Source organism: Acinonyx jubatus, chromosome C1 (assembly GCF_027475565.1).
Source record: "Acinonyx jubatus isolate Ajub_Pintada_27869175 chromosome C1, VMU_Ajub_asm_v1.0, whole genome shotgun sequence".
NCBI classification, from domain to species: Eukaryota; Metazoa; Chordata; class Mammalia; order Carnivora; family Felidae; genus Acinonyx; species Acinonyx jubatus.
In genome coordinates, this window is record NC_069381.1 from 51480017 (window position 1) to 51502345 (window position 22329).

General features: G+C 35.3%; 1 protein-coding gene across 1 annotated transcript in view; it reads right to left on the reverse strand.

The window, feature by feature from the left end:
* ITGB3BP (integrin subunit beta 3 binding protein) overlaps positions 1–22329 on the reverse strand; it is a 71905-nt gene that overhangs the window by 17776 nt on the left and 31800 nt on the right. The window contains exons 3-4 of the mRNA XM_053214185.1: positions 21947–22082; positions 12325–12391 (exon numbers count right to left, since the gene is read on the reverse strand). Of these exons, the coding sequence (XP_053070160.1) occupies positions 12325–12391; positions 21947–22082 (203 nt within the window). The remainder of the gene's footprint in view (positions 1–12324; positions 12392–21946; positions 22083–22329) is intronic.

Consider the following 22329-nt stretch of genomic DNA (forward strand, 5'->3'; position numbering starts at 1 on the left):
GCTATAAACATTGGGGTACAAATGCCCCTATGCATCAGCACTCCCGTATCCCTTGGGTAAATTCCTAGCACTGCTATTGCTGGGTCATAGGGTAGGTCTATTTTTAATTTTTTGAGGAACCTCCACACTGTTTTCCAGGGTGGCTGCACCAATTTGCATTCCCACCAACAGTGCAAGAGGGTTCCCGTTTCTCCACATCCTCTCCATTATGCTTTTTTTCAAAATCCGGTATGTACTTTATATTCATAGCACATCTCATTTCAGACTAGTCACATTTCAAATGCTCATTAGCCATGTGTGGCTGGCTAGTGACTACTGCTTCAGAGACCACAAATCTATACTATTGATTTTATGAGAGAAACTAGAAATTCTATTTAAATGCTTTTCAAAATCACATCAGTGTTATCTATTAACATTTCTGTGCTATCACAAATAAGACAAATATGTTAAATTTTCATACATGATGAATAGGTACAGTATATTTCAACCAAGTAAAATAGATTAAGTATGCAAACAAGGAATGGAGAGACAGTTATTTATGCAAAAGCTAAAACTTACGTAAGGAAAATGAGAGAGCATGTGTACGTCAGTAGGGGATGGGCAGAGAGAGAGGGAGAGAGAATCCAGGCAGAGCCCGACTTGGGGCTCAAACCCATGAACTGTGTGAGATCATGACCTGAGCTGAGATTAAGAGTCAGATGCTCAACTAACTGAGCCACCAAGGTGCCCCTATTATTATGTACTTTCAATTAAAAGTCACTTGTCTGAGGCCTTGCTTGCTTACCACCTGAACTTCAGTTGGAGAGAGAGTGTCAAAAAGGAATTCCAGCCCCTTCCACTGAGCTCCGAGAGTCTGAAGGAGCAAGAGGTTTTAAATGACTCCCATTCAGGGCTGGGAACCTCCAGACTCCCCTACATTATACCAACGATCACCAACTACCTCAGGGGGCTATAGCTGAGGCAAATGCGTTACTTCGCTATGAGAAGCAATCCTAAGGGTTCTTTACCTTGCATTCTTTTCCTGGGAGGACTGAAGTGATGGAGCCTCTCTACACTGTCTTACCATACTTTAAGGAACTGATGATATTCCCTGTTGACCCTCATGGAATTGTGTGGGGGTGGGTCCTGCAGCGTAGCCATCTTGAATGACTCCAAGAAGCTTTGTTCAGATAAAGATGTGAATGTTGTGCAGGAGTTGTGCAGTGTAGCATCCCAAAAAGACCTGTTAGCAATTCTCTCTCAAGTTAAGATATTATTGAGGGGCTCAGCTAAGCAAACTCTTATTGACAGCCTTGGAGAGCTGTAGGAACTGAGTATCAAATATCTGGGGAAACTGTTTTTTAAGATATCCTTCACATGCGTAAGCTGCTTTTGGAGGGAAACTTGTCTTCACTGCAAGACCAAGTAAACTGGTGGACACTATTATTTTATTTTTTATTCCCATTTATTTATTCCCATTATTTTATTTTTTTAAATTTAAATTTAATTTAATTTTTAGGTAATGTGGCTAAACTCATATGTGGCTCAAACTCATGACCCTGAGATCGAGAATCACATGCTTCACTGACTGAGACAGTTAGGTGACTCCCCTCTTTATTTTAATCTCTTTTCCTCTCCCCCTCCTCCTTTTACTTCTTCTTAAATGAAATCAGCTCCTCCCATCTTGATGGCAACCAGTTTCTTAGAATGGGTGCGCGCACGCACACACACACACACACACACACACACATTCAAATCATCATGTTATACACTTTAAATACATACAATTTTATTTGTTAATTATACTTCAATAAGGCTGGGGATAATTACAAATAGAAAAAAGAAGGTTAATTACTCAGCCCGTTAACCTTCTGCCACACACATGTCCTTCTAATGTGCAATCCTGGATTTCCTACCTATTTGTTTTCTTTACTTTCTGGACTAAGCTATGAATGCTACGAAAATTTTACAGCAGTATTGATGGTCAATATTATAAGTACATATATGATTTGCTGGATCCCTGATGCTGCTTAACTCTCCTTTTACTTAATTTAACAAATACTTTTTTTTCACAAATCAAAAAAATGCTCAAAATAATGGTCTGATACAGTCTCTACTCTTCAATACCGAAATTAAACTCTTATATTCAGATTTCTGCCTTACTACTCTACCGACACTCTCAAAGGCCACAAATGAACTTTTAATTAATTCCATTACTAAAAACTTATATCAAAGTCACTATCTGTAAGAGACCATTTTTGTATAAAATCTCAAGAAACCTGCAAGTTATGTGAACGTTAAAGGGACAAAATCCCAAGCACCTGGGTGGCTTAATCGGTTAAGCATCTGACTTTGGCTCAGGTTGTGATCTCATGGCTCATGAGTTCGAGCCCTATGTCAGGCTCTGTGCTGACAGCTCAGAGCCTGAAGCCTGCTTTGGATTCTGTGTCTCCCTCTCTCTCTGCCCATCCTCTGGTTGTGCTCTGTCTCTCTCTAAAAGGAAAGGAAAAAAAAAGGGACAAAATCCTCAGGTTTTTCTTTACCCTCCTAATACTTTCTATGTCTTATACAGAAAAAGGTAAATAGGTCACGGAACCTCTATTTATCTAATTAATTCTATTTATCTAAACCGATTATTTTGGATGACAGCTGGACTGTAATAATGAAATATATTGCTAAATTTTTTTTGAGCTCTTTCTAAAGTCAAAACACTATACTTGTTACTTTATAAGCTACAAGCTATATTTTAACCTTTAAAATAACTCTCTGTGGTAAATATTATCTCCATTTTACAGATATGGAAACCAAAACACAAATTATTTAATTATTCAGGGTTAAACAATAAGGAACATAGTCAATGTGCATTCTTTGGAATTTTCTTTTTTTTTTTTAACATATATTTTTTAAATCTAAATTTTAGTTAACATGCAGTGTAGTACTGGTTTCAGGAGAATTCAGTGATTCATCACTTATATACAACACACAGTGCTCATCACAAGTGCCCTCTTTAGTACCCATCACCCAGTTAGCCCATCCCCCGTCTACCTTTCCTCCAGCAACCCTCGGTTTGTTCTATGTATTTAGGAGTCTCTTATGGTTTGCCTCCCTGTTCTTGTCTTATTTTTCCTTCCCTTCCGCTATGTTCATCTGTTTTCTTTCTTAAATTTCACATGAGTGAAATTACACCGTATGTCTTTTTTGATTGACCTATTTCGCTTAGCATAATATATTCTAGCTCCATCCACATCATTGCAAATGGCAAGATTACAGTGTTTTTGATGGCCGAGTGATATTCCGTTACACACTCGCACGCGCGTGCACACACACACACATCTTTATCTATTCTTCAGTCAATGGATATTTGGGCTCTCTCCATAATTTGGCTATTGTTGATAATGCTGCTGTAAACACTGGGGTGCGTGTTTCTCTTCAAATCTGTATTTTTGTACCCTTTGGGTGGATACCTAATAGTGCAATTGCTGGATTGTAGGGTAGTTCTAGCTTTAGTTTCTTGAGGCACCTCCATATTGCTCTCAAGAGTGGCTGCACCAGTTTGCATTCCCACCAACAGCGCAAGAGGGTTCCCCTTTTCTCTCCATCCTCACCAACACTTACTCTTTCCTATGTTGTTAATTTTAGCCATTCTGACAGGTGTGAGGTGGTAATCTCATTATGGTTCTGATTTGTATTTTCCTGATGATAAGTGATGTTGGGCATCTTTTCATGTGTCTGCTAGCCATCCGGATGTCTTCTTTGGAAAAGTGTCTATTCATGTCTTCTGCCCATTTTTTTTTTCTTTTAAGTTTATTTATTTATTTTCAGAGAGAGCATGTGCACGAGTGGGGGAAGGGCAGAGAGAGGGAGAGGGAAAGAATCCCAAGCAGGCTTTGATGCAGGGCTTGAACCCACAAACTGTGTGATCATGACCTGAACCGAAATCAAGAGTTAGATGCTTAAGCGCCCCTTCTGCCCATTTCTCAACTGAGTTATTTGTTTTTTGGGTGTTAAGTTTGGTAAGTTCTTTATAGATTTTTGATGCTAACCCCCTATCTGTTATGTCAATCCCAAATATCTTCTCCCATTCCATAGGCTGCCTTTTAGTTTTGTTGATTGTTTCCTTGCTGTGCAGAGGCTTTTTATCTTGATGAAGTCCCAACAGTTTGCTTTTGTTTCCCTTGCCTTTGGGGATGTGTCTGGTAAGAAGTTGCTGTGGCCAACATCAAAGAGGTTGCTGCCTGTGTCCTCCTCTAGGATTTTGATGGTTTCCTGTCTCACATTTAGGTCTTTCATCCATTTTGAATTTATTTGCATGTATGGTGTAAGAAAGTGGTCTAGTTTCATTCTTCTGCATGTCGCCGTCCAGTTTTCTCAACACCATTTGTTGAAGAGACTGTCTTTTTCCATTGGATATTCTTCCCTGCTTTGTCCAAGATTAGTTGACCATATAGCTGTGGGTCCATTTCTGGATTTTCTATTTTGTTCCATTCATCTACATGTCTATTTTTGTGCCAGGACTGTACTCTCTCGATGACTACAGCTTTGTAATATAGCTTGAAATCTGGAATCGATGCCTCCAGTTTTGTTTTTTCAGGATTGCTTTGGCTATTCAGGGTCTTTTGTGGTTCCATACATTTTGTGGTTGCATAAATTTTAGGACTGTTCTAGCTCTCTGAAAAATGCTGGTGGTATTTGTTTTTTAAGTTTATTTATTTATTTTGAAAGAGAGAGAGACAGAGAGAGACAGAGAGGGAGGGAGGGGAAGGGGCAGAGAGAGAGAGAGAGAGAGAGAGAGAGAGAGAGAGAGAGAATTCCAAGCAGCTCTGCACGGAGCCTGATGTGGGTCTTGAACCCATGAACCATGAGATCACGACCTGAACCAAAATCAAGAGTCAGACTCTTAACTGACTGAGCCATCCAGGAGCCCCACTGTTGGTATTTTGGTAGGGATTGCATTAAATGTATAATGTGTAGATTGCTTTGGGTAGTACAGACATCTTAACAATGTCTGTTCTTCCTATCTATGAGCATGGAATGTTTTTCCATTTCTTTGTGTCCTCTTCAATTTCTTTCATAAGTGTTGTATAGTTTTCAGAGTATAGATCTTTTACCACTTTACTTAGGTTTATTCCTAGGTACCTTATTGTTGTCTGCAAATAGAGATAGTTTTATTTCTTCCTTTCCAAATGGATGCCTTTGTTTTCTTCCTTTCTTTCTTCATTCCCTCCCTCCTTTTCTTCCTTCCCTCTAATTGCTCTGATTAGAATTGCCAGTAAAATGTTGAACACCAGTGGTGAAAATGGGCATGGCTATCTTGTTACTGATCTTTGGGGAAAATTTTTCATTCTTCCATGTCAAAAATTTTGAACAGCTGAAAAATAAGTCTCTTAATAAATATACAGAATATAGGCATAACTTTATTTTTATTTTTAAGTTTTTGATAAGCATTTTCTTTTTTTTTTAAGTTTATTTTATTGAGAGAGAGGGAAAGAGAATCCCTTAGAGCAGGCTCCAAACTGTCAGCCCAGAGCCCGACACAGGGCTTGAACCCACAAACCATGAAATCATGACCTGAGCCTAAATCAAGAGTCAAATGCTTAACCAACTGAACCATTCAGGCATCCCTCCTTGATAAGCATTTTCAACTAACTCACCCCTAGAGATCCTGATTTAAGCAGAAAGTGATTCATAACTCAGATTCCTGTTACATGACTGAATACTTAAAGAACAGTAAAGAGAAACTCAGACATAGAATTCTGAACAGTGGCTACCTGTCACAGTTAATTGTATACATAACATACAAATAGAAAACCCAGTTCTGGCATAATTCATTACAATGATAAAGGTTTTATTTGAATTAGTATGGAATTTTTTTAAATGTTTATTTCTTTTGAGAGAGAGAGAGAGAGACAGCATAAGCAGGGAGGGGCAGAGAGAGAGAGAAAGAAAGGACAGAGAGAGTCCCAAGCAGTCTCCACGCTCAGTGCAGAGCACAATGTGGGGCTCGAGCCCACAAACCATGAGATCATGACCTGAGCCGAAATCAAGTATTGGACGCTTAACTGACTGAGCCACCTAGGTACCCTGAATTTTTTTTTTTAAATCTAAAAAATTACCTTTATGTCTACAAGAGAATAAACCAGTGGTTAAAAATAAGCTTTATACAATAGGAGGGATTTTTGTGGTGATGGGAATGTCCTGTATCTTGACTGTGGTGGCAGATACTTGAAACTGGATGTGATAAAGTTACATAGAACTAAATACACACACACACACACACACACACACACACACACACACACACACACAGAGTGCATGTGAAACTTGAGAAATCTGAATAAAAATCAGTGGATTGTGGCAATGTCAATTTCCTGGTTGTGATACTGTCCTACAGTTTTGCAAGATGTTATCATGTCAGGAAAGGGGGAAAAGGGTACACATGATCTCTATGTTTCACTTCTCACAGTAGCATGCCAATCTACAGGCTGAAAATAAGAACTTTAATGGAAATAAACCCTACAAAAGGACGGTCACCATTACTGCATTTTCAGAGCAATGACAGTAGGCAGCAGCAAACTGCCAAGAGGAAGAAAAGCCAATGGCAGTGAATTATATAATATATTTTCCTTTCAGCATATAAAGGATATGGAAGTTCACATAGAATAGTAATGTGTAGGTGGTTGTTTATAAACGAGCTTTATTGACATGTCACTAATGGCTTGTTTTCTGTGGAAAAACATTTAAACCTAGAACGTGGAACCATATTTTCCTATTGGAAGAATTCTTATGTTTTAAACTTGCTAAGTTGATTAACAGGGTGTCATTTGAGGACAAATACATAACTGAAAAACAAAAAGCATACACAAGTATACATGGTATGCCATCTTTGTATGAAATGAGAAATCAGAAAAAAGAAATGAAAGGACTTAATTTTATAAAAATAAACATAGCAAAGGTAAACCAGAAACTAATGAATTTGGTTACCTACAGGGAGTAGGTAGAAAGAATGGGGCAGGGAATGACACTTCTCTGAACATACTTTTTTGTAAAGGTTTGGCTTTTGGAACATATTAATGTTTTACAGAGTTAAAGAGTGAAATTAAATAAAAAAAGATGAGAATATTTAAATTGAGTACAAACAGAAACAAGAGAACCTAACCACTTGAAATGAATAACTAACTCTTCAAACAAACAACTAATCCAAGTAATGTGGAGAAAAAGGAACCTTTGTGTGCTCCTGGTGGGGATGCACACTGGTGCAGCCACTGTAGAAAACAGTGTTTTTGGAAGTTCTTCAAAAAGTTAAAAATAGAACTATCCTAGTATCTGGTAATTGCACCACTGGGTATTTACCCACCCCACCCCCCACCCCCCGCATAAAAAAAACACTAATTCAAAGGGATACATGCAGTTTTATGTTTATTACAGCACTATTTACAATAGTCAAATTATGGAAGCAGCCCAAGTGTCCAGTGACTGATGAATGGATAAAGATGTACATACACATATACATACAGTGGAATATTACTCAGACATAAAAAAGAATGAAATCTTGCCATTTGTAACAACATGGATGGGGCTAGAGAGTATAATGCTAAGTAAAATAAGTTAGTCTGAGAAAGACAGATACTGTATGATTTCACTCATATGTGGAATTTAAGAAACAAAACAAATGAGCAAAGGAAAAAAAGAGAAACCAAGAAACAGATTCTTATCTATAGAGAACAAATTGATGGTTATCAGAGGGGAGGTGGGTGGGGGGATGGGTGAAATAGGTGATAGGGATTAAAGAGTACACTTATCAGGATGAGCACTGAGTATTGTATAGAATTCTTGAATTGCTATATTGTACACCTGAAACTAATAAAACACTGTATGTTAACTATACTGGAATTAAAATAAAAAAAAACTTAAAGAACTAATCCAAGTAGTTTTGGAACAGTAATTTGACTATATACTGTCAACAGTATTATTAGTTGTCTTATTAAAGACAACAAAAGATTGCAAACAAATCTTGAGTGCTTTGCAGTTTTGTTTTTAGTAGTGCTATGAGTGCAGGAATTCTGAAACTATTTTGTGTATGTGATAAGAATGACCAAATGTGAAAATATATTGCTGCTGTTAGGAACCAAAGATCTAATGTTTGAGAAGAGGTGAGAATATGGAAAGAGGGAAGGCAAGGAAAAAACCTTTATCACTATGAACTCATGAATTTTAAAAAGGCCGACTAATAGAAGGAAGGATGGAGTTAGAAAATCACCACAGTATAACCACCTTAGTAAAAACTAAGTAAGGTAGACTATCTTCCCAGTGTGGGTGGGCATCATTCAATCTGTTGAGGGGCTAAATAGAACAAAAGTAGAGGAAGGGGGGATTGGTGCCTTGCTTGCCTGCCTGAATTGGGACACTGCTCTTTTCCTGCTCTTGAACTAGGATTTATACCATCAGCTCTCCTGATTATCAGGCCTTTGGACTTGAACTAGAATCATACTGCTGGCTTTCTTGGGTCTCAGGCTTGCAGATGGTAGATGGTGAGACTTAGCCTCTATAATTTTATGAGCCAATTCTTCATAATCAATGTATCTCTATATATGCAAGTATTTATATATATATACACACACATATATATCTCATTATCAATACATTTTAAGAATTATATCTATACCATTTTATCTTTAAATATTATATTTTATTAATACTGTATTATTATTATATTCTTACATATATATGTATCTGCTATTGGTTCTGTTTTTCTGGACAACCCTAACCTATACAATTGCCAAAACAAAATATAAAATGCTATGATCATTTAAAATTGATGTACAAAAGTGAAATGTTCAATTTAAGATTAAAAAAAAACCCAAGTCTTTAGAATGGCTTTACAGGATACTAAAAGAAATTTAAACAAGTGGAATAAATGAAGAACCCATTACTAAAGCTGGTAAATGGCTTTACTGACTAGGATTGAATAATTTTATGAGTGGAAAAAACAATCAGCAAGCCATAATTTTTATCTAATGAAAAATATCTTGGCTTGTCCTTAAGTTCACTAATTTTAGTATCAAGTCATGGAGTACTATACATAAATAACGCGATCTTTAGAAATTAAAAATATAGGCAAATTCCTAAGTGAACCATAACAAGGGTTCTTGTTCCTCCCTTGCTACTTGAAAGCCCACCGCTATGAGAGCTGTTGTTAAAAATCTGGATATAAGCAAATTGATGGGTTCAGAAAAATAAGGAAGGGAAGAAAGTATAAAAAGTTAGAGTAGCTTAAGAGGAGCTGATTGGGAGGAGAGCAAAGGTAAGTTTGGCTTCTTATGTGGTATTGCTGTTGTTTCAAAACATTTCCTCCTTCACTGCCTACTTTTACTCCTAAGTTTGTTACACTTTACATAATTATATCAGAAATTCATTTGGTTTCACAGGTATCTGCTTTCAAAATAGGATTATACATGATTCAAAAACTGTTACTTGCCACTTGCTCTCACCATATGTCCTTTTGGACAATTTGAGATTTTTACATCTGTATATCTTGCCAATTTAAAAAGACATTAAATAAGTTAAACAAAAAGAGAATGCTTGTCTCTCAATATCTAGTTGAGATTGATTTCACTGAGGAAATGGGAACTTTGCTTAGGGAAAGGAAGGAGTAGTAATTTACAGCAAAAATATTTGTGGGACAGGGTACATGAAAAGATTTGGAGCTGGGGGAACATGGCTAGGAAAAGCAGCTAGTAAAAACAGATTAAAGGGGTACAATAACGTACGAGATGCCAAACAAAGAAAATTTCTTTGAGAAACTCTTCCCTTTGTCCTTGCTGTACTCTAAATGGCATTCAGTTTTTGTATATTTTAACCTAGACTAATACTATAGTTCAGCTACATTATGAAAAAATAGACTTCTGGAGTTATAACCACAAATTACAACACCGTTTGTATGGAAAATGCATTCTGAATTCCACTCAAATGATTTAAAAAACATTTTGAAACATACCTTATAACCTTTTTCTAAGTTTGGAAAGGTATGCTAACTTACAACATAAGACCATAAGCTCCCAAAGGGGAGAAACTTCATCTTCTTCATCTTTACCCATCCATCACATTGTGTGGCACACAGACGATATAGCTGAAAGGGTAAATGAGCTGAACATATGAACTACTTTGAAAATTTAACCCCCTATTCTGCTTAATTCAATTTTTCCAGCCTCACTGGATAGATGTAAGTATTCTTTCCAGAACATATGTGGAAAGTAGATTTTTGTAGATAATATCTTCATTCAAGGCAACACTGGCTGGCCAATATGAAAACAGTTGGATGCTGGCATATAGGTCCCCTAGGTTCCTCCGGATCCCTTAATCTGCTGGCTTCATTCATTGTGTTCCTAGCTCTTGAGCCAGATCTTTGTTAGGCATTATGTTCCCAGACAATGTATTACTTTTCCACCTATGTAAAATCTGAAAAGGGCATTTTCCTCAGTTTTACCTTAAGCTAGTCTCTTATTCATGGGCTTGGAAACTGGGCTCAATGAGTATTAAAATTAAGATATCAGATAAAATGATCACATGAACACTGTAAAATACACCACAAAGTATTTTCTTCTTTGAAAAGAATACTTAGGGATGCCTGGGTGGCTCAGTCAGTTAAGTGTCAGGTCATAATCTCATGGTTTGTGAGTTCCAATCCTACACCAGGCTCTCTGCTGTCAGTGTGGACCCTGCTTCTGATCCTCTGTCTCCCTCTCTCTCTGCCCCTATCATGCTCGGGCACGCACTTTTGTGCATGCTATCAAAAATAAATAAACATTAAAAAAAAGAAAAGAAGAATACTTCAACTCAGATATAAACTTTTTTAATTTCTGCAAATAAGTTATTTCTCTTACATTATTACTTTTACAAATATGACCCTTTTCTTTCAAGGCACATGTGTGTGTGGCACAAAAACAGACACTCAGATCAATGGAACAGAATAGAAAACCAGAAAAGGACCCACAAACGTATGGGCAACTAATATTTGACAAAGCAGGAAAGAATATCCAATGGAATAAAGACGGTCTCTTCAGCAAGTGGTGCTGGGAAAACTAGACAGCGACATGCAGAACAATGAACCTGGACCACTTTCTTACACCATACACAAAAATAAACTCAAAATGAATGAAAGACCTAAATGTAAGACAGGAAGCCATCAAAATCCTCGAGGAGAAAGCAAGCAAAAACCTCTTTGACCTTGGCTGCAGCAACTGCTTATGCAACATGTCTCCGGGGGCAAGAGAAACAAAAGCAAAATGAACTATTGGGACCTCATCAAAATAAAAAGCTTCTGCATAGCGAAGGAAACAATCAGCAAAACCAAAAGGCAATCGAAAGGGAGAAGATATTTGCAAACGACATATCAGAAAAAGGGTTAGTATCCAAAATCTATAAAGAACTTATCAAACTCAACACCCAAAAAACAAATCATCCAGTGAAGAAACGGGCAAAAGACATGAATAGACACTTCTCCAAAGAAGACATCCAGATGGCCAATTGACACATGAAAAAATGCTCAATATCACTCATCATCAGGGAAATACAAATCAAAACCACAATGAGATACCACCTTACACCTGTCAGAATGGCTAACATTAACAACTCAGGCAACAACAGATGTTGGTGAGGATGCGGAGAAAGAGGATCTCTTTTGCATTGTTGGTGGGAATGCAAGCTGGTGCAGCCACTCTGGAAAACAGTATGGAGGTTCCTCAAAAAGCTAAAAATAGAACTACCCTACAACCCAGCAATTGCACTACTAGGCATTTATCCAAGGGATACAGGTGTGCTGTTTCGAAGGGACACATGCACCCCCATGTTTATAGCAGCACTATCAACAATAGCCAAAGTATGGAAAGAGTCCGGATGTCCATTGATGGATGAATGGATAAGAAGATGTGGTATATATATACAATGGAATATTACTTGGCAATCAAAAAGAATAAAATCTTGCCATTTGCAACTATGTGGTCAGAACTAGAGGGTATTATGCTAAGCCAAATTAATCAGAGAAAGACAAATGTCATATGACTTCACTCATATGAGGAATTTAAGATACAAAACAGATGAACATGAGGGAAGGGAAGCAAAAATAATATAAAAACAGGGAGGGGGAAAAACATAAGAGACTTTTAAATATAGAGAACAGAGGGTTACTGGAGGGGTTGTGGGAGGGGGGATGGGCTAAATGGGTAAGGGGCATTAAGGAATCTACTCCTGAAATCATTGTTGCACTATATATGATAACTAACTTGAGTGTAAATTAAAACAAATTAAAAAGACACATGTGTATAATTATTTTAAAAACAACAAACTTACTCATCGTTTTTTGTTGTAGATTCCTTCCTTTCATTTAAACTGAGGTGATTCATTTTTTTCCTCTTTCCTATATACACACAGTAAAAAGAAGAACATAAAGTTAAGGGAAAATTGTCAAGTTTTAAATAGAATTAGTTTGCCAAAGTTTAAATAGAAGCTAAAGGGGTAGACAAAAGGGAGTAGGAAAAGAAAAAGTATCCTGCAATTTGTTATGGGAAAAAAATCATTATTATGAATAACTTTTCAATAGCTATTTTGTTTTTTTATTTTAAAATCTCCACCCCCCTCTTTTTAAATTTTGAAAGAGTGCATGGGGGTGGGAGAGGTTGGGTGAAGGAGGAGCAGAGGGAGAGAGAGAGAGAGAGAGAGAGAGAGAAAGAATCTTAAGCAGGCTCTACACTCAGCACAGAGCCCCATGCAGGGCTCAATCTTATGACCCTTGAATGATGAACTGAGCTGAAATCAAGAGTTGGATGCTCAACCATCTTAAGCACTCAGGTGCCCCCCCCCCCAATCTCTCAATTTTTTATTCATGAGGACATTATATAGGAAAAAGAATCTTTACTAGATGACGGATACTTTCATCAGATAGTTTAATAAAAAACATTATTTTAAAGTTTCTAGTTTGTATTATTTCACCCCTATTTTTTGCCTCAAAGTTAACAAGGGGTTGGTGCTATGCTTCTAGCTAGAAAATAGTGAGTTCCTAGTGCTATCACAGTAAAATAAATTTGATATTAGGAATCAACGTACCTGATTTTAACTGCATATTGAAAAAATGCATATTGATTTAGTAAATTCTTGGAAAGATCTGTGTGCTGGGTTGAAATGTAAATTTGATTTTATAGTTCTGGTAGAATATGATGTTTGCACTTATTAGTGGTCAATTACTATTATCATAGATAATATTAGTCATAGATAATTGTTTTATAGGCTCCCCATTTAGTTATTTTTTTCTACTGTACTGCATAGTACAGTAATCCATATACTTTAAACATATTTGATGTATAATAATACAATAATTTAATTTAAATACAACAATAATACAAACAATATTTGAGAACATATTAGCAAAAAGATTCTTAACGTCTTACATATACTGGCCTTTAATAAATGTTTGTTGAATGAATAAGGAAGCAAATAAATGAATAATCCAAACTTTTCACTGAAAAACAGTCCAGAGAAATCACTTTTTAAAATGTATAACTGGTGGGGCGCCTGGGTGGCTCAGTCGGTTAAGCGTCCGACTTCGGCTCAGGTCATGATCTCACGGTCCGTGAGTTCGAGCCCAGCGTCGGGCTCTGTGCTGACAGCTCAGAGCCTGGAGCCCGTTTCAGATTCTGTGTCTCCCTCTCTCTCTGACCCTCCCCTGTTCATGCTCTGTCTCTCTCTGTCTCAAAAATAAATAAACGTTAAAAAAAAAATTAAAAAAAAATGTATAACTGGTAAAAAATAAATAAATAAATAAATAAAATAAAATGTAGAACTGGTGACAACCTCTACGTATTTTTATGCAGTTCCATTTGTTCAACAACTGGCACAAGAACTCTTACTCAACATTCTCATTATTTTTCTAAAAAAATTGTTTGATACAATCTACCATGAAAACCTAGCTCACATTCTCCAACAGAAATATAATGTGAGCCACTTATGTAATTCAAAGTCTTCTACTAGTGAAATTCTTTCGAGGAAAAAAATAGTGAAATAAACTTTAATATTTCATTTAACCCAATAGACACAACATACTATAATTTTAACACATAATAATATAAGATTATTAATGAGATCATTCATATTCTCTTTTTCACACCATCTGATATCTGGTGTGTATTTTACACTTATAGCATATCTCGATTCTGATCTACCTTCTAAATGCTCTATACCTAAACATATTGGACAGTACAGCTCTATGTAATACTTCAGGAGGATCCAATACTTCCAGATGAAACCCAGTACACAGAAAACACAAAGGCAATTTCTTTACATTTTCAAATGTAATTTATTAACATATCAGAGTAGTCTGGAACGGACTTTCCAATGCTGGTTTACTCTTTTTTCTTCACTTAATTCTTATTCCATTACTCTTACTTGCTCCTATTACTAGAGGAAAAGCTCATTTTTACTTATACCAAATATACTTATACCAAAGTATACTTACTTTGGTAAGTAAGTTTACTTATACCAAATATACTTATACCAAAGTATATTTTCTATTCTCTGGTATTTGTAATTTCACTAAGTTGGTTCAGAAACTGATGAACAATAATTACCCTCATTATTACTTTGGATCTGCGGCTTCTTTCAAAAAAATCATGTAACTAAATTATCTCAAAATAGTCTTTAAAATCCCAAAAAGAAAATCTTGTGATTCAGAAGTTGTGCTAAAGTACTAGTTATCTCTCTTGTTTATTAACTTTTTATTATTTGACTTGTCTATATCCCTAAATTCCAAATAGTAAGAGTTTATTTAACAAAGAATTAAAGGGAAAAACAGTAACAATATTTTATTTATGATTTTAGAGAACTTTGAGGAAAAAGCCTATTAAAATCCATCTCTTTTTAAAAACAATCAAGCTAAAAATGTATCTGTTTTGTAGAAAACTACAAATGAAATTCCAGGATACACATTGAACCTTTATTTCAGAGAATCTTTGCCTAAAGGTTAATACTAGTTTCCTGAATTTTGTACTATGCTGTCTGCATTCAATAAAGCTCCAAAATTAAGTTACTTTGTTCCTTTAACTTGTAATTAATTTTCACATTTTAGTACCATCAGTCAATAAAGTTAGGTGAGAAATAGTAAAAGAATGCTTTATTTGAATTTTCACCAGGTGGTCAATGCCTGTTGAAACATTTTTATTATTGTAAGGGGATTAGTTAGATATCTTATCCTATAAAATGCAATCAATAGCATTAATCTCCATCTTCTCATGGAAGAACTTACGCTTCTGATATACTTTCCAACTGTTAAATAGGAGGAGTTTTAATATCTCTAAGAATAACACTTGGACCAGTTATCAGAGACTGTTTAGACTCTACTATATCATTAAGAGTATTCCAGGGGTGCCTGGGTGGCTCAGTTGGTTGAGTGTTTGACTTTGGCTCAGGTCATGATCTCATGGTTTGTGAGTTTGAGTCCTGCTTTGCGCTCTGTGCTGACCGCTCAGAGCCTGGAGCCTGCTTCAGATTCTGTCTCCATCTCTCTCTGCCTCTCCCCCACTAATGCTCTGTCTGTCTGTCTCTCAAAAATAAACACTAAAAAAATTAAAAAAAAAAAAAGAGAGTATTCCAGTTACTTAATAATTACTTCCTTGATTTCGTTTCATTCTATTAACAATGAACATATGTTAAAGAGCCACAGATTATAAATGGTCTTTTTCTTGCTAGGTGTACATAACAAACAGTTGTGTATGTGGCTCCCTTTAAAGGAGTTTCACAATACACTGATGAAAAATGTACCATCACTGAATCTGGACTATATTCAAAATTGTATTTAGACTTTCTGGTAAGGCTCAAGGAGCCCTTTCTCTAACCAGTGAAGATAACTTTCAACAGACCACAATGTTTAGAAATACAATCAATGACCTTAATGATAATGGCTAACACTTACACAGTATTTTTAGGACCAGGAACTGATTTAAGTGTTACGTATATAAACTAATCTGCAAAACTGAATTGGTCATTCTTATTCCCATTTTACAGATGAGGAAACAGAGGCACAGAATGACTACATAACTTATCCAAGGCCCTAAAGCTAGTAAGTGGCAGAGTTAGGATCTAAACCCAGTCATCTGGCTACAAAGATTGTTCTCTTAACCAGGATGCTACACTTATTTAAACAGGTTTAGGTTGGTATTATGCTGTTTCCAGATATGTACACTTTATAGTTGACATACATCTTAGGCATCATTTGGTCCCAAACCAAAAGTTATGAGTTGAGGAAAAACTTGACCCAGACAGGTTCAAGTGATTTGTCTAAGGTATTACACACTAGTTAGTAATTTTTTTCTAAAAGAGTTATTGCCAGATCAAGTTAGAGCCTGTAGGCTAAGAGGCAAATGAAATCATGTTATTCTTTTAGTTAACCGCATTATTATTATTAAACAAGAGTGGAGAGTGAGGAACCTCTTTAGAGGATCAATTTATGAAAAATAACAATGCTAATGGTTCCTTTTTTAAAATTCAAAATACTTTTATTGAGTCCCATGTATGGAAATGTAATATTGTTAAAATATTTCCTATATTATTGAAAAGAAAGGTATCAATGAGAAAATCAATTGCTTTTTAGCTATTAAAACATTAATATTTGAGAAGCAGAATGGTAAGTTTTTAAAGCTTTCACCCAAATTAGACTCACATTAAGAAGCATTTGGCTCATATATCTCAAACTGCTCATCAGATATTTAAACTGATAATTTATCAGCTCCTTTGAAATACATATTTCTGTCCCTTCTCCCACTTAAAAAGAAATCAGTCTTGCCAGAGATCTACCATTTGATTAGTCTTTTCAAAGAACCTGCTTTTGATTTTGTTGCTTTTCTTTATTATTATCTTATTTTCTATTTAATAGTTTCTATCTTTTACTATTTCCTTTCTTATATTTTGGGAGGTTCTATTTTTTTCCATCTTTTGGAGTTGAATGCTTGCCTCATGGGTTTTCAATCATTCTTCCTTCTTGTTTTTAAAATTTTTTAAAAATGTTTATTTATTTTTGAGAGTCAGATAGAGACAGAGAATGAGCAGGGAAGAGGCAGAGAGAGAGGGAGACACAGAATCTGAAGCAGGCTCCAGGCTTTGAGCTGTCAGCACAGAGCCTGATGCGGGGCTTGAACTCACAAACCGTGAGACTGACTAAGCCACCCAGGCGCCCCAATCATTCTTCCTTTCTAAATATATGCATTTATAAGTATAAAATTTCCACTAAGAACTGTTTTAGTATAATGCAGTATTCAGGTGTAAATTTTTCCTGTAAGTTTTCTGTTTTCATTATCATTCCATTTTAAATATTTTATACCTTCCTTTATGATTTTTCTGAACAATGAATTATTTAGAAGTTTCCAGGTTTCCAAACATGTGGGCTAAAAATTTTTAGAGGGCTGCCTTTTTATTATTGATTCCTAATTGCATGAAATTTTGGTCAGAAAATTTGATAGCAATTTTTAGTATGTTGAGACTTATTTGTGACTCCAAACTGGCTATATATATATTTTTTTGGGGGGGGGAGGTAGGGGCAAAGAGAGAGAATCATATGCAGGCTCTGTGCTTAGTGTGGGGCCCAACTTGGGGCTCGATTTCACGACCCTGAGATCATGACCCAAGCCAAAATCAAAAGTCGGACACCCAACTGAATAAGCCACCTAGGTGCTCTCAAACTGGCTATATTTTTGTTAAAGTTCTGTCATGCTTTATCATGTGTGAGGTATTATACTTGTTTGACCACAGTTTGTTAGATCATGCTTGCTAGCTGTGTTTAAATTGTTTACGTCTGTCCTAAGTTTTTTATCTATTTCATCAGTTTCTTAAAGTATTTTTTAAGTTTATTTATTTATTTTGGGAGAGAGAGAGAGAGAGAGAGAGAGAGAGGGAGAATGGGGGGGGGGGGCAGAGAGAGAGGGAGAGACAGAATCCCAAGCAGGCTCCACACTCTCAGTGTGGAGCCCATGTGGGGCTCGAATCCAGGAATCATGAGATCATGACCTGAACTGAAAACAAGAGCCAGACACTTAATTAACTGAGCCACCCAGGTGCCCCTGAAAGAGGTAGTTTAAAATCTACTATGATTTGGGATTTGTGGGTCTCTCCTTATAATCCTGTCCCATTTTGTTATGTTTTGTTTGAGTTTTTGTTTTAGATGTACATAGTTTCAGGATTCTTTTTCTGATAGTGACTCTTCCCTTTTCCCACTATGTAAAGAGTTCTATTATCTTCAATAAAGCTTTTTTGCCTTAAAATCTATTTTGGTCCATATTAATATTCTTATGCCAACTATAACTTTTTTTAAAGCCAATATTTGCTTTCTTTTCTTAAACATCCTATATCTTTTCTTAAAACATAAATAAAGATATTAATAAAAACAGTTAAAATATGTGTTGAAAACTTAAATACATGTCAGGTACTGTTCTAAGTGCTTTTTGTATATGAATTTATTTAATTCTCACAACAATCCTAGGGTAGATATTATTACTTTCCCCATTTTACATGCAAGTAAACAAAAACTCAATTATAAAGTCAATTAACAGATATTCTATCTGCTCCCTAAAAATTACAAGAATCTTAAAGCACTTTAGCTTCTTCCTGCTCCCTCATCAATATTCCATGCTATCACAGTCTATTATTTGTTTTTAACTCCATCTCTCAAATTGTCTTTTGCTTTATGGTCAGTGGAGTTTGTAGTCACATTTTTATAATTAGATTTATAATTAGATTTACCACCAGGTTTGCTAATTTATTTTTTCACCATCGCTCTTTGCAGTCCATTCCTTTACTGGAGGCTCAGTTTGCTTATGTAAGTACACGTTTTAGTAGTCCTTTCAGGGAGTATGTGTGAATGGTAAATCCTTTCTGACCTTGTCTGAAAAAAATCTTTATTTCATCCTCAGTTCCTGAATAAAAAAAAATCAGCTGTGATTTTTAGTTGGTATCATTCTACTTCCTGTTAGAATCTATTGCTATAGATGAAAAGTCTACTATCAGTCTGTCATTCCCTTGTAGGTTAGATGTCTTTTCTTTGGTGGCCTTTAAAAGTTTCTCTTTGTCTTTGATGTTCTGTAGTTTTACCATGATATGACTAGGTAAGGATTTGTTTTAATTCATCCTGCTCAAACTAAGCATGCTATTCTAACCTGGAAATTCTCATCTTTCCTTAATTGTGAAATTGAAATTATAAAAAAAACCCTGATGGTCCTTTTGTCTTAGAATACTGCCTCAGCCCCATTCTCCCTATTTCCTCCTTGTGGAACTCCTATTTGACATATGTTGGAGCTTCTTATTTTATTCATCATTTTTTTTAATCGTTTTATCATATTCTCCATCTCTTTATCTCTCTGTGCTATTACACTGCTACAGTCTGGCTGATTTCTACAGATCTACTGTCTAATTCACAAGGACTCTCTTTGACCATGCAAATTTGTTGTTTATCCTTCCACTCAATTATTAAATACTAAGTCTGATGCATCCTTCCTCTTCACCGAAAACATAATAGTTTGGAGAAATTTGCTAAGGAGTAGGGGAGGGCAGCAATATAATGATACACACACATAAACATATATAACAGTGAGAAACATATACAATGATAAGTAAATAAATATACATATCTCCAAAGTATAAACTGGAATCAGTCACCCTATTTTTGGCCCACATGTAGAATCTATGCAGAGGGAAGACTTAGAAACAGATCTTTCTTTCTTTTAGAAGTACAAATAGATTTAAATTTGGTATTAAGTCATCTGTTCACACAGTACATAGTTCAAATGTATATAGAAAGTATGTAGAAATACCCAGAGGAAGGGGTGCTTGGGTGGCTCAGTTGGTTAGGCATCTGACTCGATCTTGGCTCAGACCATGCATGATCTCACAGTTTGTGAGTTTGAGCCCCACATTGGGCTCTATGCTGACAGCACAGAGCCTGCTCGGGATTCTGTGTCTCTTTGTTTCTGCCCCTTTCCTGCTTGCACTCTCTCTCTTTCTCTCAAAGTAAACAAACTTAAAAACAAAAAAAGAAAAGAAAAGAAATACGTAAAAGAAGAGTATTTTAGGAGGAAGAGTATTTCAGGTTGAGAGACGTGCAAGTGCAATGACCTTGTGGCAGGAAGCAGTTTGACATGATTGATTAATAGCAAGATAGTAAGAGTGGTTAAGGTAGTGTAAACATGGGAAGGGTAGTAGAAAATGAGATAGACGAGGTGGTCAGGTATTAGATGATATATGGCCTTAAGAGTCATGATAAGGTTTTGAATTATATCCTAAGTGTGATGGGAAGTGAATTGCACCTAAAACGCCCTTGAAAATGCTATTTAAATAAAAGAGCTTATTTAAGTTGCACCTTATGTTTTGTATAATATTTAAAAACTGAGAACTGTTAATAGAAGTTATGGGATCATTTGGAACTTAAATTACTTCATAAGAGTCAGACTTTCTTATTTCTAAAATGTGTATAAGATGACATATCAGGATGAGCAATGTAATGATTACAAATGACATAATGTGATATAAGATCCTAGAGAATTCTCCTATTTTGAGACTTTTGTATGTGAGATATATATATCAAAGAATATATAAGACATATATGTACAGTTTAATGAACCAGTATAACCACCATGTAAGTTAAGAAATAGAATATTACCAGCACCCCAGGAACCTTGCTGTATGACTTTTTAAAAAAGAGCTTACTTAGTACTATAATCTGTGATAATTATCCACTTAAATGTCAACTGGGATCACGTGACCAGTCTTTTTATAGGCAAAAGGAATGTTCCCTTAAGTCCATATTTAATTTCAATATGGAAATCGAGCAGGTATCCACTTAAAATCTATTCACATTTCAGTATGGTGATGTGCCATCTTTAAGGCACTAATTTTTAATTTTAAACAAAAGATATATCAAGTGTATTAAAAACAGATAGAGCTTGAAGAAAATGTATACATCTTCATATATTTTTGTGAAAGCAAACCTAATAGTAATAGCTTTAAGATAAAAAGCATTTGATTAAAGTAAAATAAAAGTCATTCAAAAGTTTAAGATCTTATTATAGGTTTCATTACAACAAATTGGGTAAAATGAGATTTCTTTGTTTCTGTGTGGCTTCTAGTATATTCTTAGCACTCAATAAATGTTAAACAATAAAATATGAATTAGGCTAATCACAGCACATCTAAAATATATTTTATTAAATTTGAGCCTACTTAGAATTTTATATTACAGAAACTTGACATGTTACTAATTCATGACTTTTTGTAATATTAAAAATTAAACCTATGAAATCTAGATTCATATATCTTTAAAAAATATTTTAGCAATAAACTACCAGAGAACAAGAAATATGCATGGCCAAAATTAACAATATTTCAAAATAAACAATTTCATAGTAAAATTAGGCTATCCTCTAGTGGAAAACTACAACTTTTTTGCAAATCCATTTAAAATAGTAAAGGAAAAGAAGGGAATGAAATATAATAAATAAAAGCAAGCTATATAAAGATAAACGAAATGTGAATAAAACTAAACGGACAACATGAATAAAAATAACATTTAGAGGTATCTTTCTTAAACTGTAGTGCAGCAGTACCTGAATTATATGCCCTTTAATTTATGCACATGATGGATAGCTTGTTATGGGGTGTATCTGTAACCACTGTAATTGATAGTAGCTGAAGGCAGTCAGACCATAATTTCTGTTTAATGGATGGGACAGTAAGGGAACAAAGTCTGCAGTAGCATTTTAAAATAAGTGCCTAGAAAGTTTACATTTATGTCCAAAGTAGTACCTATATTCTAGCCTTCTTTATGTTGAATTCTTTAAGAAAAATCAGCTGCAGCAAGATCCATATATTATTAAATAAAAATTCTGATTTAGCCAATAAGTAGAAAAATATTACAATAAATGGAAAAGAATGTTCAACTAACCATTTGATGGTTCACTTTTGTGGTCTTGTTCTTTAGAGCTTGCAGGAGAAGCAAATGGGCTCATTTGACAAGTTCCAGTTGTTGGAGAGTAAGTTGTAATACTGTTCTTCCTTGGGATTTTTGAAGAATCAAATGACTGAAAATAAATATTAATTTGAGACAAAAATACATTTAGTTGAGAATGTCTTTTAAAACTTGCAAAATTCAAACCAGTATGATTTTCCTTGATCTTTCTTTCAGATTTTAAATATACTCCATTACCACCTCCAAAGTGAACACTATTTTTTCAACTTTTGTAGCTATTTCAGGTCTCCACACTAATTAGGGCATCTCAACTTGATATTTATGAAATTTTAATATTAAAAGTTTACTACCATCTGAGA